At 54.2% G+C, this 15,454-nt stretch overlaps 2 protein-coding genes across 3 annotated transcripts; both read left to right on the top strand.

Moving 5' to 3' along the window:
* Positions 1 to 980: 980 nt before the first annotated feature.
* On the top strand, positions 981 to 5,357 carry PDCD1 (programmed cell death 1). The gene is made up of 5 exons (XM_422723.8): positions 981 to 1,131; positions 2,364 to 2,693; positions 3,384 to 3,539; positions 3,825 to 3,859; positions 4,598 to 5,357. The coding sequence occupies exons 1-5, from the start codon at positions 1,023 to 1,025 to the stop codon at positions 4,811 to 4,813; spliced, it is 846 nt and encodes a 281-aa protein (XP_422723.4). The 5' UTR covers positions 981 to 1,022; the 3' UTR covers positions 4,814 to 5,357.
* Positions 5,358 to 8,362: 3,005 nt separating this feature from the next.
* On the top strand, positions 8,363 to 12,122 carry RTP2 (receptor transporter protein 2). 2 transcript variants are annotated; one of them, XM_046898482.1, is made up of 2 exons: positions 8,363 to 8,505; positions 11,089 to 12,122. In XM_046898482.1, exons 1-2 carry the CDS (start codon positions 8,378 to 8,380, stop codon positions 11,840 to 11,842), a joined length of 882 nt encoding a protein of 293 aa, XP_046754438.1. In that variant the 5' UTR covers positions 8,363 to 8,377; the 3' UTR covers positions 11,843 to 12,122. The 2 variants fall into 2 exon arrangements, with proteins under 2 accessions (XP_046754438.1, XP_004943393.2); XM_004943336.5 differs by lacking the exon at positions 8,363 to 8,505 and adding an exon at positions 10,140 to 10,417.
* Positions 12,123 to 15,454: the final 3,332 nt, after the last annotated feature.

The following is a 15,454-nucleotide window of genomic DNA, read 5'->3' as shown; positions in this document are numbered from 1 at the left end:
TGAGGTGTGGGTGAGCCCCGGCCTCGCTGCTCGCTCCTGAGAGCCTGGAAAATGATTAAAGCATCGTAATAATAGCATCATTTGCCCCAGTTATTAATTTTCCCCTGACACTTTCCAAAATCGCAACTGCAGTGCGCAGGAGATGCAGGAAGAGCAAACAAACAGTGTGGTTTCAGCATCGGTTCTTTGCTACGTGAATATTAGTCACAGGGCGAGCGGGAAGCTTTGCCGATGGAGGAATTAAAGAAATCTGCAGCAAATGTCACCCCAATAGCAGTACCCCAACCGTAGGGACCTGCACTCTGCTCTTAGTCACTTCATTAGATACAGGCCTGGGGGTAAAAGCCTCTTCCTTTTCTTTCTCCTTCTTCCCCCCCCCTCCCCCTTTTCCTTTTCTCCTCATCCTCCTCATTTTGTACTCCATCTCTTTTTCTTCTCCTTTTCTCCTCTTTCTCCTCATCATCTTTTTCCCCATCTCTTTTTCTCCTCTTCCTTGTCTTTCTTTTTTTTCCCCCCTTTTTCTCTTTTCTCCTCCTCATCCTCACCATCCTTTTCTCCATCTCCTTTACTTCTCCTTTTCTCATCCTTCTCCTCATCTTTTTCTCTTCTTTTCTTCTTGCTCTTTTCTCCTTCTCTCCTCCTCTTTCTCCTCTCCCCATCCCTTCCCACTGGGAGCAGCCAGGTGATGGCAACTCCTGGCTTCTCAGTGCCACGTGTCCCCCTACACCCCACCAGCACCCAGTAGGAGCCAGAGACACCCCTTCCACTTATGGGCCAACCTTGGGGCCAAGGACGTGTTCCCATCCCTCCTTGGGGGAGCAGACAGAGAGGGGCAGGGCCAGGCCATGTCTCAGCTGTTCCCTACCCGTGGGGAGGAAGCTGGGGGCGGGAGGTAGCCCGGGTTTCCCTGTGGGGCTGAAACAGTCACGTTTCATTTCCACCCAACCACCGCTATGGGGAAGGAAGCGCCGAGCGGCACAGGGCACAGGCACAGGGCACAGCAGGGGACTCGTCGCCCTGCCATGGCTCTGGGCACCTCGAGGACGATGTGGGACAGCACAGAGGCAGCCCTGGTTGTCCTCTGTGTCCTGCTGCTGTGCTGCAACCCTCCGCTGGCCGGCTGCCACCAGGGTAGGTGGAAAACCCAATGGTCTGGGGTGTGCTTGGGGAACGGGGTTAAAGGATGGAGAAAAGGTCCGGGTCCTGAGGTTGCAGTGCTGGAGCCGTGCCGTGAGTTGGGTTTGGTGCTGAGCTTCTGGATTTGTTGGGTACTGGGATTTTCTGCTCTGGTTTTCACCCCTTGGGCTTCTCCTATGGTGTGGGCTCAACCCTCTCCAAGCCTGTGGCTTTGCTCAGAGTGACATTTTGGGACAGAAAGGGAGTGGAGGGCGACTGAGTGCCTCTGGACGGGACGGGGAAGACCCCACTTTGGTGGCTTTGGCTGTGTTCTGTGCTGCTGGAAGCCCCTCGCTGTCCCTCCCCAGGCATTGTGCTGGTGCCTGGCAGACGCAGGGACTACATAAGGCCAGTTTCTGCTTAGGTTGTCCTCCGAACAGTTCATTCATTGCCAGCAGCAGCACTCAGTAGGCAGCAGAGCCTGCTGAATGTTTCCTGTTAAAGGCGAGAAACGCAGAATGCCGCAAACATTGAAACTCAGCGGCACTGTCACAGCAAATTCTGCCTGTTGGGAGCCAGGGGAGTTCCCTCCCTATGTCCTTCTCTTTGGATCCACCTAGTTGAGGAACTTTTCTGGTTTGGTAGGACTATTTCTATGGCCTTTGGCCAATGCTGAAGGGTCCATGAGGTCTTTCTGATCCACACCCAGCAGCTAGCAGCGCTGGTGGTTTCTTCTGAAAAGGAAGATAAATTTCTTCCCAGCAGAGACTTTTCCAAGCACTGGTGGTTTGGGCCATCTGCTCGGTCAGACAACCTACGTGACAAATGCTTCTTCCTTCTTTGTATTGCTCTCGTACAAAAATAACGCAGCAACTGCTTCTTCCTGCTGGGTTGGCTTCTCTGTGCTGGGACGTCGCCTGCTCCAGTGGCTCCAGCAGCCAAAGCAAGGCCACCAAGAGCTGTTTTCCATAGTGCAGGTGCTCCTGTGGGCTAACTGTAGGTAGCTGTGAGCAGTTTCCTCCACTGGGACTGATGCAGGTCTCAGGGCTGGGCTTGTGAGCAGATTTTTGTAAAGCCCTTTATGGGCCTTCAGGAGCTAAGGGTGAAGCAGCTGAGAAGCACGTGGAGCTGCTGGCAGAGCAGGCAGAATTGCAGTGGGCACAGGGGCATGGCTATTCCTAAAGCCCGTGGCTGCCCAGGTGCGTGCTGTAACTGTGCCATCTCCTTGTGCCTTCTATCCCAAACAGTGACCCTCTTCCCAGCCACGTTAACTCGTCCTGCGGGCAGCTCGGCCACTTTCATCTGCAACATCTCCATGGAGAACTCCAGCTTGGAGTTCAACCTCAACTGGTACCAAAAGACCAACAACAGCAATCCCCAAAAAATTGCTGGGATCATCCGGAACATCCCCCAGAAAAAGATGGAGAAGTATCGGCTCTTCAACAACACTCCTGTATTCAAGATGGAGATCCTGAATCTCCACCAGAATGACTCAGGCTTCTACTACTGTGGGCTGATCACCTTCTCCCGCTCTGATAAAGTGGTGGAGAGCAGCCATTCCCAGCTGGTAGTGACAGGTCAGCCTGGGGTGTTGGTGTCTTCCTGTGGCACTGCCCCAGGGGGGGACATATGGGGTGTATGGGGAGGGGATGAGGACTGCCTGACTTTTCTTTGGGCAAACCTGTGCAAGGGACATGATGAGCAGGGGGCTTTGCGTGTGTTGGGTTTGGAGGAATGCCCTTCCTCTGCCCTACTCCCTGACCCATGGGTGTGCTAATGGCCTTCCCTTTAAAAAAATATAAAATAAAAGACACTGCAAAAATTAGTCTTCTTTCACAACTAATAGAATCATTACGGTTGGAAAAGACCACTAAGATCATCTCATGCAACCATCAGCCTATCACCAACACGCTCACTAACTTCTCTTAGTATGAGCTGGCTCCAACACGTGGAAGTGGCCAGGAGGAACTGTGTCCTCCACGGGGCTGTGCTGGCTGTGGGGCTATGCTGTCGAACTGCCTGCAGGTGTTCTGGGCCATGCACCCTCACTCTTAGCTGGTGTGAGATCATCCGCACCACCACAGTGGAAAGCAATGAGACATGGGCAATGCAACCCCAAGTAATAGAATCATAAAGGTTGGAAAAGACCACTAAGCTGTGGCAGCTAGCTTGAGACTGAGCCTTTTCTGAGGATGTCCTTCATTCCCCCATTGCCACTCAGAGACCTGGTGCTCCTGACCTGCTGACTTTTTGCATGCTTCTTGCAGAAGCCCCTGAGAAGACAAACACAATTGACGAGCCCAGTGAGGAGGAAAGCAGCCCCCCAGACCACATCAAGGCCGTGCTGCTGGGCACCTTGCTGCTGGCTGGTGTGATTGTGCTGCTGCTCTTTGGCTACATCATCATCAACAACCGGAGAGCAGGTGGGGTGTGCTAAGGGGGCTTAGGGGTGCACCAGGGGATGATGCTTCTTCTGCAAACATGGCTGGGACCCAGGGACAGTTGGATGGCTGGGGTGCATGGGATGGTTCGCTGTACCCGAGCTCAAGTGGTTAGTCCCTGGGGATGTGGAGGAAGAAGGGTGCATGGGACCTCTTGGTAATAGTGCCTAAGGATGTAAGGGTGATATCGAGCCCTCAGGGTCAGCTCCAGATACTGACGCTGCCTTGGCACACAAGCATCTTCTAATCAACTGTGTTACTTTGCAGATGTGCAGAAACCATCAAGTGGAAACACCCTGGCGGTGAGTTCTCCCCCTCCAGCTCCCTGCCTCGCTGCCTCCCTGCCTTTATCAGAGCTTTGCAGGCCTCTCACTTCTCCTATCTCCCCTGGTGCTGCTCAATCTCTCCTGCACATCAACCACTGCTGCTCTGCACCCGTGGCACAGCCCCATCACAGAATCAAAGAACTGCCTGTGGCAGGACAGGACCTCCCTGGTCCAACCCTTGCTCCAAGCAGGGTTCTATTTGTTGATGGATTGTGTTGCCATAGAAAATGGGAGAAGATTCCCCTCTGTGCTCCCGTATATTCAGCTAGAATTTCTGAGGGTTGAAACTTGACGATCACTGTGGTCCTTTTCAACCCAGGCTACTCTATGATTCTCTTGCTGCATCTTGGGCTTGTTCCCTGTCTTCCTTTTGCTGGGCACTGTGTGGAGGAGTGCCTTCTCTCCAGCCCTTTTAGGTAGCTGAGGACAGCAAGCTGGTCCCCTTCACTCTCCCCTCTCTGGAATGAGCAGTCCCAAGCTCATCCTGAGCCACTGATGTACAACGGAGAGGTGGAAAATGGGTCCTTGAAATGCCTGTGGGCGACCCCAAGGCTCACAGTCTGATTTCCCCATGCAAATGCTGTCCTTCGCATTGCTCTCACCCTCCTGAAACGCTGCTTTTGGCAATTGCTGTACACGGGATATCGTGCTGAGAATGGATGGTGCCGCTGGATGGTGGATGAATCGCCTTGATGGGGTATCCTTGCTCTGCAGGAGGTGAAGCCACCCGTGGTGCCTGTGCCCACTGTGGACTACGGTGTGCTGGAGTTCCAACGGGACCCACACAGCCAGGTGCCCCTCGAGACCTGCCCAGCCGAGCAGACCGAGTATGCCACCATCGTCTTCCCTGAGGAGAAACCCATCACACCAGAGCGAGGAAAGAGGCACAAGGATGAGAGGACGTGGCAGCTGCCCTCCCAGCCCTGCTGAGGGCCATTTACGTGCAAGGACTGGAATGATGGAGTGAATATGAGCTTCAGTGCTGGAGTTCATGTTGGACAGTCTTGGCTGTGCTGGTTACACGGAACGAGCACCATGGAACAAGAACATGTCTCTGCTGGATCCTGGTGCTGTGCTTTGGGCATCTGCTCTTTGCTATGAGCTGAGCAGTGATGCCGATGGGGCTGCGCTCACTTTTTACCTCCACTTGGGGTTTCTGCATTGGCCGTGCTGCATCCAATGCTGCTGGCAAAGCACGGCTTTGGGAGAGAGCTCCAGGGTGAGAATGGAGGTGGTGCTGGAGAACGTCCACGCACTGAGGTCTTGTCCCAGCACAGGGCCTCCTGCATGCACTGCTATTTAATGGACCCCTGGGAAGCAGAAAGGTGCTTTCCCTCCTCTATCAGGCACTTTTCTTCTCCTCTGCGGGGATGAAGGACACTGCTGGGCATCCTGGGAAGCCCTGGGATGGGGATGCTGTGCCCAGTAGGAGCCAGATCTGGCCACGGGGATGAATAAAGGGTTTGACACCAGGGCTGTTTGTTGACTGCTGATGGCACGTGCGTGGGCAGGCAAATAACGGCTCCTGGCAGCCGGTAGGTGTGGGTGTCTGTTGTGGTTCCAGGGCCTCGCTCTGTGATAAGCGAGCCACTCTGCCACATTGCTGCTCTTAATAACTCAGAGAACATACTGCTTCCCAGACCCAGCTGCAAAGCAGCCCCCCTTTTCTGCTCTGAACAGGATGTGCTGTCTGCTCAGCTGGGGACAAGCGGCCCCGAGGTGCTGGCTGTGGCCATGCAGCGGTGCTTGTGCCCAGCTGTGAAGCTGCCTGGCTCTAAACCTACATTTCTCCTCTTGAAAGCAAATGCCAGGGATGTGCAGCCCTACAGACAGCATATAGAAACTGAAAGAGAAAGCAGCAACGACTGCCTAAGGCTGGAGAAACTCTGATGAAGAGAGAGCTCAGAGGCAGCAGAGTCCTGGTGGGAGACCACGAAACCCTGCGGAAGCAAAGTCATCATTTGCATCTCACACCTCGGTGGCACTGTCAGCAGCTTTCTGTTTCTGTTGCCCCAAATAACGCACACAGCCTTGAGAGGGGCTGCTCAGGCACGGGAGGAGGGCGCAGGCACTACGATCAGTGCTTTGTTGGAGCTGCGATGTCCATCAGAAGCATCCAGAGCAGATCACATGGGGTGAGCACGCGCCCAGGAAGGCTTCCATCCCTCTTTAGGGCAGGACCATGAAGCTGGTAGCTGTGCTTATTCTCTCCTAGGCTCCACAGAGCAGTGTACAGCTCACACCATACTTACTCGTGTTGACATGCAGCTCGGTCCCTATGGGCTCGTTGCAAGGAGCAGCATCGTGCCGTGACTCTGGCAGCATGATGGTTGGGAAGGAGTCAGCCACAGTGAGCAAGAAGCAGGAGCTCAGTCAGCAGTTTTGGTTCTGCTTTTCCTGTAAGATATTGTGCAAGCAGGAGGGCGAGACTGCTTCATCTTTTCCTCCTGCGGCGGTGGGTGTGTCAGTGGTGGTGTGAAGCCACACTCCAGGCATCATCTTCCATCCTCATTAGCAGTGCAGAGTGCTGCTGGCCCAACAGGACGAGTCTTCCATAGCTGCTGCTCATTGTTAGGAGAACTTAAGGCATGATACAAGTTTCACATCCCCCAGCTGAGCATCCCTGAAGCACACAGTGCCCTCAAATGAGCCTTATACCATCCCATAAGCCAGCTCTAGCCTTGCCATAGGGTGCCATGCAGGATCAGCTGCGGCATCTCCTTAAGTACACCAGCCATGATTAAAGGGGATTGGGAACATGTGAGCAGTCATCCCTTAAAGGAGCCCTGGCCCTAAAGTTAGAATTCTGAGAGAAGTAGGTGAGAAGATGGAGAGGAAATCCTCTCTTATTGATGCAGGAGCATCTCCAAGGGGAGCTATGCCATGAAGCAGCAAAGCATTGTTCCTGCGAAATGAAATGTTATAAAAAGGGAAGAGGGATATAAGGCTATGTGCCATTAAAGTCACTTACATGCAAGCCATATCCTGGTCGCTTATAAGCATTGAGAGTGGGGATGTTTCAGAGCAGTGTTTTCTGTTTTGGAGGGGTCCGGCTGGAAGAGGCCTTTTGTGACTGACCTGTCAGACACAATGACATGGGAGCACCTCCGTGGCCTTGTCTGGGTGGGAAAGAGGCTGTTTGTCCTGGAAGGGATTGGCTACAGTGAGATGGTGCTGGGCAGGTTTCCCAGTTCGCTCCCCTCCTCTGTTCACACTGCCCTGCTATGTTGTGATGGGTTCAGGCCCATCGCATCTCCTCCATCCCATTCCATTCCGCTGAGATCCATGCCCTATCTGTGACTGAGCGTGCTGGAGGCTCACAGCACATCTGCATTTCCTCCTGCTGCTCTCATTTTGCTTTCTCTAGTTTTGTTTTCAGTTGGCTCCACGGTTTCTCCTTCTCTCTCTTCCTGTCTTTGGTGGGAAGCTCCCGGAGGGGCTGAGTAGGTGACTGGGGTGGTTGGGACAGCCTGACAGCAATCCTGCTGCCATTACACTGGGAAAAGCCTCCTTGGAGGGTCTGAGCTCCTTCCTTACACCAGAGTGACCTCCATGAGGCCACCACAGCACCGAAACCCATTTGAGGTGGTACTCGCTGGTGATTTCACAGCCACTTCCTCCTTTGTATCTCTCCTCCTGCTCAGCACCCATCCCCATTCAAAATGTGGGGGTAATGAGATAATAAACAGGGTAATAGCCCCTCTCCACATGTCCCTATTTCTGTGGGACCTGATCCTTCTTGCCTCAAATGACCCTGGGAGAGGTGGACTTGCTTTCCTTAAGGGCTCAGCTACGAAGGCAGCACAGCCTGGAAGGGATGCTACAGCCAGTGCTTGCGCCTAGAGAACAAGGTGACAAGCAAACAGTGACAACAGTGGCAAAATGGGAGGAGAGGATGGGGACACGTGGAGTGGTGCTGGGTCCTGGGAAGACATGGATGCCCAATTCATTGTTCTCTTCAAGGAAGTGGAAAAAAGGATCCAGGAAGCTCTAGATGAGTCAGCCTTGGTACCCAGTACACCACTGGAACAAATTAGTAAGGTCACCAAGCGATAAACACCGAGAGAGCAGCAATGGGGCTGAGAGCACAGAGCTAGCAGGAACAAATTGTGTCAGACCAATGTAATTTTCTTTTCATTAGGGTGACTGTCTGGGTGGTGCAGGGAAACCGGGAGTGATACTATCTGTGCGCAGCACTATATGACATTCTCATAAGCAAATTAGGGAAATAGGAAATTCTCCCACTGTGGGTGGACGGCCACCTAAGAAAAAAAAAAACCCCAAGAAGAGTTATCGATCCCCCCGGACCAGGGCTGGAGCTTGGGCAGGAGGTGGGGATGCTGGCATGGTGAGAGCTGGATGCGGAGGAGACAAGGCATCCTTCTCTCCTCACACCCCATCTCAGCTGGGAGTGGGAGACAAAGGCAAAAATACATTCAGGCAGCGTGAAAGCGGTAGGGAAATCACCTCCTAGGCTGTGCCTTTGTATCCTTGATGCATCCAGCAGGGGAGTTCCACCGGCACTGGGATGGGGAGGGTTTGCCATGGTGGGACTGGGACAGGGCTGATCCCTGGGACCAGGCTGGCGGTCCTGCAGGAGCTTTTGTTCCCAGGGGGTGCCGGTAAGCAGCAAGCAGTGGGACAGTGTCAGGAGGTGTGCATCGAGTGGAGCGGGACGTCAAAGCAGTTTCAGCTCCGTGGGTGGATTTGGGAAAGTCCCTACAGCGTTGGTGAGCACAGGGCTGTGACAGGGAGCAGCGCTGCGCTCCTTTGCTGAGAACACGGGCTCGGCGCGCACCGAGTCATGATCTGAGTTGTGTTGCCATGACGTAGTGGAGGATGCTTTCCATGACAGTGGCATTTTGGAGGTGCTTGGCCAAAAGCCGTGAGCCTGAGGGGCAGAAGGACCCACCGGAGCCTCCCTCCCTCCTTCTGATGTGGCAGAAGAACTGAGGGTAAGAACCGAGGCTGAAACCCACATCCCCCAGGTGGAGTGATGGGTTTGTTTGGGTGAATGAAAATTCCCACAGAGAGGGCTTCCTGCCTGGGGGGCTCCTCCTGCTCAAAATGCCCTTGCAACAAAAGAGAAACATCTCCCCCCATCTCTTCCCGTATTCATCCCCCGGGGGTAAATCTCAATGCCTAAAGCAGAAGGGGCTGAACGGGTGTTGCAGAGTGGTGCTCCCATCCCTGTCACCCTGTTGCTGATGACTTTGTGTCAACCTGCATCATAGCAATGCTGGTGAGTCCCCGCATCCCCCCAGTAGGGCTCCTTGGCAGCCTGATGGCTGGGGTGATGTGGGTCCTATCTGCAGTTTTGGGCAGCTGAGGAGCCTAAGCCTCCTAATATGGTATGAAATGACAACGAATGAACATAAAGCAGGGAGCAGCAGGGCTGGGATCCCTCCACTGCAGCCTTGTGGCCCCCTCCAAAGGGGGCTCCCCCCCCCTCTCCTTGCAGCCACCTCCAAAGGAATTTTATGCCTTCACTGTGCACAGAATAGTGTCCTCTGATACCTTCAGGCTGAGTGAAATGGTTTTGCTCCCATGGCATTCCCAGGTGGCTTCACCAGGGGTCAGATCATCCCCTAGCTCCTCTCAAGACCGGACGCCTTTCAAGCACCTATCTCTCTCGCTGCCCATCCTGCATGGCTCAGGTGGGATGCCCACCCATGGGGGAGGCAGGGGGCTGCTGCTGGCCCCGCTGCTTTCACCTCCCGCAGTGCTCTCGGCACAGAGCTCACCTCCCCACTTTCTGTTTTATGTGCGGTGCCATCATCCCCAACTTTCCACTCTGTGGTTTCACGTCAGGCTTTTTCTGCTTGAGTTGGCTGAAAGTTGTTAAAAACAGCCCCTGTTTGGTGGCAGTTATCGAGAGAGATAAGGCTACCTGGGGTTTTGTCAGCTGCTGAGCCCTGCATTTTCGGTGAGTTTTGGTTCCATTATACCTATGCAGGGCAAAATCTCTGCTGATTCTCTCACTGCTGTAATATTCGTGGTCCTGGTCAGCAGACAGGTTTGTATTTGCATCCTCTTTGCCTATGAACAAAGAAGCAGTGATGGCTTCAGCAGGGATAGGAGTTTGTCCCATGCCCAGGTCTTACATGCAAAACGTGGTGCTCAGGGACACCTGCTTTGCCTTCGTTTTGAGCGACTTTTTGCCTGGCCAGGATGGAGCATGGTGCCAGCTGTGCCTGTTAGCACAGAAATCGATTGGGGTGGCGCTGCACAAGTGGGGGCAAAGGTTCCTCTCTCCAGGCACAAAGATGTGACTTTGCACCCACGAGGGAAGGAGGGAGGAAAGGTTTTAGGGAAAGAAAGCTGCACACGTATCAGCAGCCAGAAGCTTGACCTTGGTCACTGCCACTTCCCAACTCTATGCTGGACCATGACGACGTGGCAGAGGATTTTTGCAGAGAAGGCTGCAAGAATGAAATTAATGGATCCATGGGTGTTTGAGGAGGATAATAGCCTGCAGGTGCACAGCCTCGAGCCTGGCTGGAAGGAGTTTTTGCAGAACCATGTGGCTGGGAGGTAGGGTCTGCCGGTTCGGTCCCACTCGAGGGATGCCATCATCATTGTCCTCCCTGTGCTGCCTCCTGCCACCCTGGGCTGCAGTAAGATGACACTGGCCTTGGCGGAAGGGCTGCAGAGTGTGCCAGCAGCCCTTTGCCCACAGCACCTGCAGGGATGGAGGAGGGGGGTGCAGAGAGGGGAGCTGAGCGTGGAGGGGCTGCTACCTCCCATACGTGTTGTGAAAGATGAGTCAGAAGGGGAGTAACCTGCAGCTTCTCAAGACATCTCCTCACCTGCCCTGCAGCCTCCACCCACACCTTCCTTCTGTTTTGCTTCTTTTTTGACTTCTCCAGCTTGACGCTGGCTTTCTGCTGAGCCATGCGTGGGTCAAGGGCTGAAGACCCACATGGAGCTGGAGCTTGGTTCTTCCCTCCCCTGGGACCCCTACTGCAGACAGTGGGGTCAGGACAGTCTGGGCAAGGGCAGCAAGCTGGTCCTAAATTTTACAGTACTTCAGCCTGCTCCCAGCTCATGGGTGTAGAACTACCCAGGCTGGCATCATGCTGATAGAGGAGGACAGCCTATGTGTGTAAAGGTGATCCGTCAGCTCCAGCTGGCCAGCTCCCTGCTGACTGTGCTGGGTTACAGCAGGGGGCTGGGATGAGCTGGTGTGCTCCGTGTCCCGGCAGGTTTCAGTGCTCCCAGTGCCTGTACAGGTGGTCCTCGGCCAAAGTGCACATCCTCTTCCACATGTGCTATGGGATGGTGCGGATGCGAATCTTCCGTCAAGCCTGCAGGCAGTGCCACGACCCCCAGCTGGAGGAGCCCATATTCAGCCTGGAGAACATAGAGCGGCTCCTGCACAACCTGGTGCTGAAGATCCTCGAGGACTTCTACAACGTGCCCATGCAGTCAGCTGACCTCCTGGAAGTGGTGGTGGATGGGTGTCATGCATCGGGGCCACACGACAGGACCCGCTGCGAGGGCTGCAGGCTCGGTGTCTGCAGCAAGTCGAGGGCACCTGTGGAGCCCAGTGCTGGGAAGACCAAGGGGGGTGTGAACAAAGCCCAGAAAACCAAGATGGATGTAGACAAGGCTCAAAAGACCAAGAGGGATGTGGACGGGGCCTGGAACATCAAGATAGATGTGGACAATGCCTGGAAGACCCAGACGGATGTGTACAAGGCTCAGAAGACCAAGAGGGATGTGGACAAGGCTTGGAAGACCAAGAGGGATGTGGACAAGGCTTGGAAGACCAAGGTGGGCGTGCACAAGGCCTGGAAGCCCAGGGAGGACATGGAGAAGGCTGTCTTGATCACGAGGTCCCCAGAGCAAGTCGTAGGTGGTGGCTTTCCCTGGAAACGCTGCTGCTGCTTGGGCTTATCTATTCTCTGCGTTTTGGCAGTGCTCATCTTTGCCCTGCTTTACTCTCTCTTGAAGTAGTGGGAGCTGGCGCTTGTGAACACCGGGGTGCTGGTTGAGGGTGGTGGTAACAGAGAAGATGGAAAATTGACTGGAAAATTGGGTGCCTTGGCATGGCAAGGGATCCCCAGCTCACAGGTGACAGCCACCACCACCATGCCTAGGCACCTTGTCTCCAGCCCAGGGGAGCCCAGCAGGCCTGATGGTTTCTTACGGGACATGTTCTGCGTGAGGATGGCCCCCAGCTCCTCACACAAAGGATGGAGTGTACCTGCAGGAATAAAGCAGCTCTTTGTCCTCAGCCCAAGATGCATCTGTGCTTTTTAACTTCTCCAAGGCCTTTTCTGAATATATACGACCAGAATGGTTGGCGGTGAGGCGTTCCTTTATCCGCTGGCCAGTTGTTTTATCTTCCTTTATCTGTCTCGTGGGGGACACATCCCCTATCTCCTGGCTCGGCCCTTGTGAATTTGGGTACCCGAAGCAGCTGAGGGTATTGGGAGCTGGGGGTTTGCAGCAAACACGCAGGGAGCCATTAGCATCCACCCGACCCATGCCAGAGGTGGTGTCCCATGTGTCATCCACCAGAGGCCTGGAGATCTCCCCAGGGTCTGGGCAAAGGGGGGGGTTGTGCCATTGCTTTCTTCACTGCTGTAAAACTCCCCTGTCTTTTCATACGTATAACCGGTAGGATATTAGTTAATAAATAAATAAATAAATGTAAAAATAACAAGAAAACCCTGTGCGGTGCATGAACACCGTGGGCTTTGCCCCCTAAGCATTCTGTCCTGCACAGCATCTCACTAGTTCTCTTTCCCAGCCCTTTCCTTCTCTTTCCCAGCCCTTTCCTTCTCTTCCGCCTCCCGCAGCCCCGGCACCAGCAGATGGAGCTGCGACATCTCCATCACTGCACTGGGAAGCACTGGGGCCAGTGACCGCCAGCACTGGGATGGGGCAGCCCTCCCCAGATGCGGGATCCCCTCTCCCCCATCCGGTTCCCTGCAGTCTGGTGCCCCCAGACCATACCCTGCACGGCCACGGTGTCAATCTGTGAACGAGCTGCTCTCTCGCTGTGATTTTTCCAAGGTTTGGAGCACAGGAGCTGCCCAAATGATGCAAAGTGGTCTGATTCAAATCTCTCCTGACCGCCAGAGCTGATGGGGGACAGTGATGCCGTGGCAACAGGGCTGGGTGCCACCAGCAGGGACTTCCCAGCAAGGAGAGGCAGCACCGTCTGTCCATCTGGAGGGAGTATCTGTGAAGTACTGAGCATTTGGAGCAGGGGAATAATGGGACCCAGAGGGTCTCGTCTCTGAATGGCCCCTTCTTTCTGGAGGAGGTTTCTCCTTGCTGGGAGGCTGAGCTGTGCTGCAGGAGGAGGCTGGTCCTGCAGTCTGGATGGAGTACCTTCCCCCCTGCGGCTGCCCTAGTGTGGGGAGCAGCCTGCCCTCTCCCCCGTGGCATTATGTCATGAAGGCAGGAGACACTGCCAAGTTTCTCACTGCCATTGCCCACGGCCCTCTTCTTTCCATGCTGAGATTTTCCCAGCTCCAGTCATCATGTCTGGCTGTCTGCAGCATGCCCCACCACCCAGCTGCAGGGGGAACTCCCTCGCTTCCTCCTGTGAAGCCAGCTCTGGTTGAGCCTGCATCCCTGCAGGGGCCCTTGTTTTCTTGCTTGGGTCTTTCTGCTCATTTTCAAGGGCAGAGCCATTCTTCCAATGCCCTCTGTACACACACAAACACACACACACACACACATGGGCTCTCCCACCCATGGCCTCTCATGCATATTCAGCTTTTCAACCCTGTCCCCTCCCTGCTGCTGTCTGCTTGCCTGCTGTCTCTTCATGCTGTGGGTGCATGCCTGCGGGATCTCTGCCCTCTCCATCGTGCAGCTGCTTCATCCTCTCCCTATCACTCAGTGACACCCACGTTTCTCTGCCACAGCCTCATTTCTGGGCTCCTTCCAGGATACCCCCCTCTGATGCACAGCTGTGCCCACCTCCCATTTGTTTCTTAGCATGCTGCCCCCCAGTTCAGCCCCTCAGTGGCACAGAGACAGTGAGCTCATCCCAAGGAGGATAGCTGGGGGATGAAGAATGCTGTCTCTCCCAGTGGGATGCCGGGGGTCCCATGTTTCTGCTGTCCTGCCATGTGCCACACCGGTCTGTCTGGAGCTGGGTTCTGCTGCAGCTGACTCAGCTGATGGCTGGTGCTTACACTTGGCCAGAGACAAGCAAACCTCATGTGGAGACGTTTTGCTGGCCTTTCACCACAGTCAGGCTGATAAATTGCTGCCTCTGCGCCTGTCTCCCTGGAGAGAGCTTCTTACCACTCTGGCAGGTTGAGAGGTGCCAGTGAATACGAAACCAGACGTTGCTTCTGTTGTTCCCATCCGCTGCCCGCTCCCATGCCATGGGCAAGAAGCTGGCACTTGGCAGCACACGGGGTGCTGAGCAGGGGACGTGGACAGGCTGGGGACTGTGGAGCTGTGGGAGGGAGGAGGATGGTCTTTATTTGTGATGGATCTCTCGTGGGCAGAGGCATTTTGCAACTTGCCTGGGAGCCATCTAGGCGCAGGTCCTACAGCCGATGGTGTGATGCCCAAGGGACCGTGCTTTCCTTTTGCTTTTGCTTTCTTACCTGTTACTTTTTCTGCATGCCACTTGAACTCAGATTGAATTCTCAGCCTCCAGGTTGCTGCGCTCTCTTCCTGCCATCAGCCCCATCTTTAATGATGTGCTAGGGCTATAAATAATTGAAGGGTGGGATCTCACCTATTGCTGTTTCCTGTAATTTGCATTCCTGGCATGTTCAGATCTGTCTCAGCCCACAAAGCTGCAGTGGCTGTGGCTGAGAACATGGGGCAGAACCCTCTGAGTTTCGACTCTGATGAAGCACCTCCAGACCCACAGTGCTGGTGGGACCACAGCATTTTTCTGGTCTCTGTTTGTTATCTCTGATCTTCCACAGGCTTACGATAAACTGACAGTGTAAACAGAGACCATGAACCCAAATCAGCCACTGCTGCAGCCAGCAGGGATGGGTGGTGGATGCTCTGCTGGACCCCAGCCCAGCAAATGCAAGACTGGGGGCTTTTCTTTGCATTGCACCCATGATGCTTAGGAACAAAAAGATATCTTGCGTGCTCTTCAGTTTAATTATTTGGTTTCAGGGATAAATACGTTTTTCCCAGTACTTCTGAAGAGAGAGTTTATTGAAAGCCAGGAGGCTCGGTGGAGTTACACCATTCCTGGCATCAATGGGCTTCTCTGCACTTGGCAGTCACTGGGGACTATTTCCAAATGCCTACAACCTGTGTGTTCCCAGCGACCGCATTGCTGCCTTTTGAACCTGACTGAAGGCTTTGGAGATTCATCCATTTAAGCAAGCTGGTAATTTGTAGCACAGCTATACATGGGTGGGCAGGATGACACTACACAAAGTGAGACCCAGAGCTGCGTAGCTTAGCTTTCCCTAAAATGCAGACAGGACTTGCTTGCATTGCTTGTTGGGAATGTGTAGTCTGTTCATTAGGGTTGATTCTCCAGCAATGACCACCACTGGATCTCATCTCCTACATTTTCTGTACGTTGTCTTGGCCGTGGGAAGATCGTGTGCGATGCAGAGT

The sequence above is a fragment of the Gallus gallus genome, chromosome 9 (genome assembly GCF_016699485.2).
Source record: "Gallus gallus isolate bGalGal1 chromosome 9, bGalGal1.mat.broiler.GRCg7b, whole genome shotgun sequence".
Taxonomy (NCBI): domain Eukaryota; kingdom Metazoa; phylum Chordata; class Aves; order Galliformes; family Phasianidae; genus Gallus; species Gallus gallus.
The sequence above is the reverse complement of the archived record's forward strand: the minus strand, read 5'-3'. Positions and strand labels throughout refer to the sequence as shown.

Excerpts from the sequence above, each read along its gene's own strand:
- PDCD1 (XM_422723.8), top strand. The coding sequence starts at position 1,023 with ATGGCTCTGGGCACCTCGAGGACGATGTGGGACAGCACAGAGGCAGCC. Across the intron at positions 1,132-2,363 it reads GCTGGCCGGCTGCCACCAGG|TGACCCTCTTCCCAGCCACG; the intron begins GTAGGTGGAAAA and ends TATCCCAAACAG. Across the intron at positions 2,694-3,383 it reads TTCCCAGCTGGTAGTGACAG|AAGCCCCTGAGAAGACAAAC; the intron begins GTCAGCCTGGGG and ends TGCTTCTTGCAG.
- RTP2 (XM_004943336.5), top strand. The coding sequence starts at position 10,272 with ATGACGACGTGGCAGAGGATTTTTGCAGAGAAGGCTGCAAGAATGAAA. Across the intron at positions 10,418-11,088 it reads CAGAACCATGTGGCTGGGAG|GTTTCAGTGCTCCCAGTGCC; the intron begins GTAGGGTCTGCC and ends GTGTCCCGGCAG.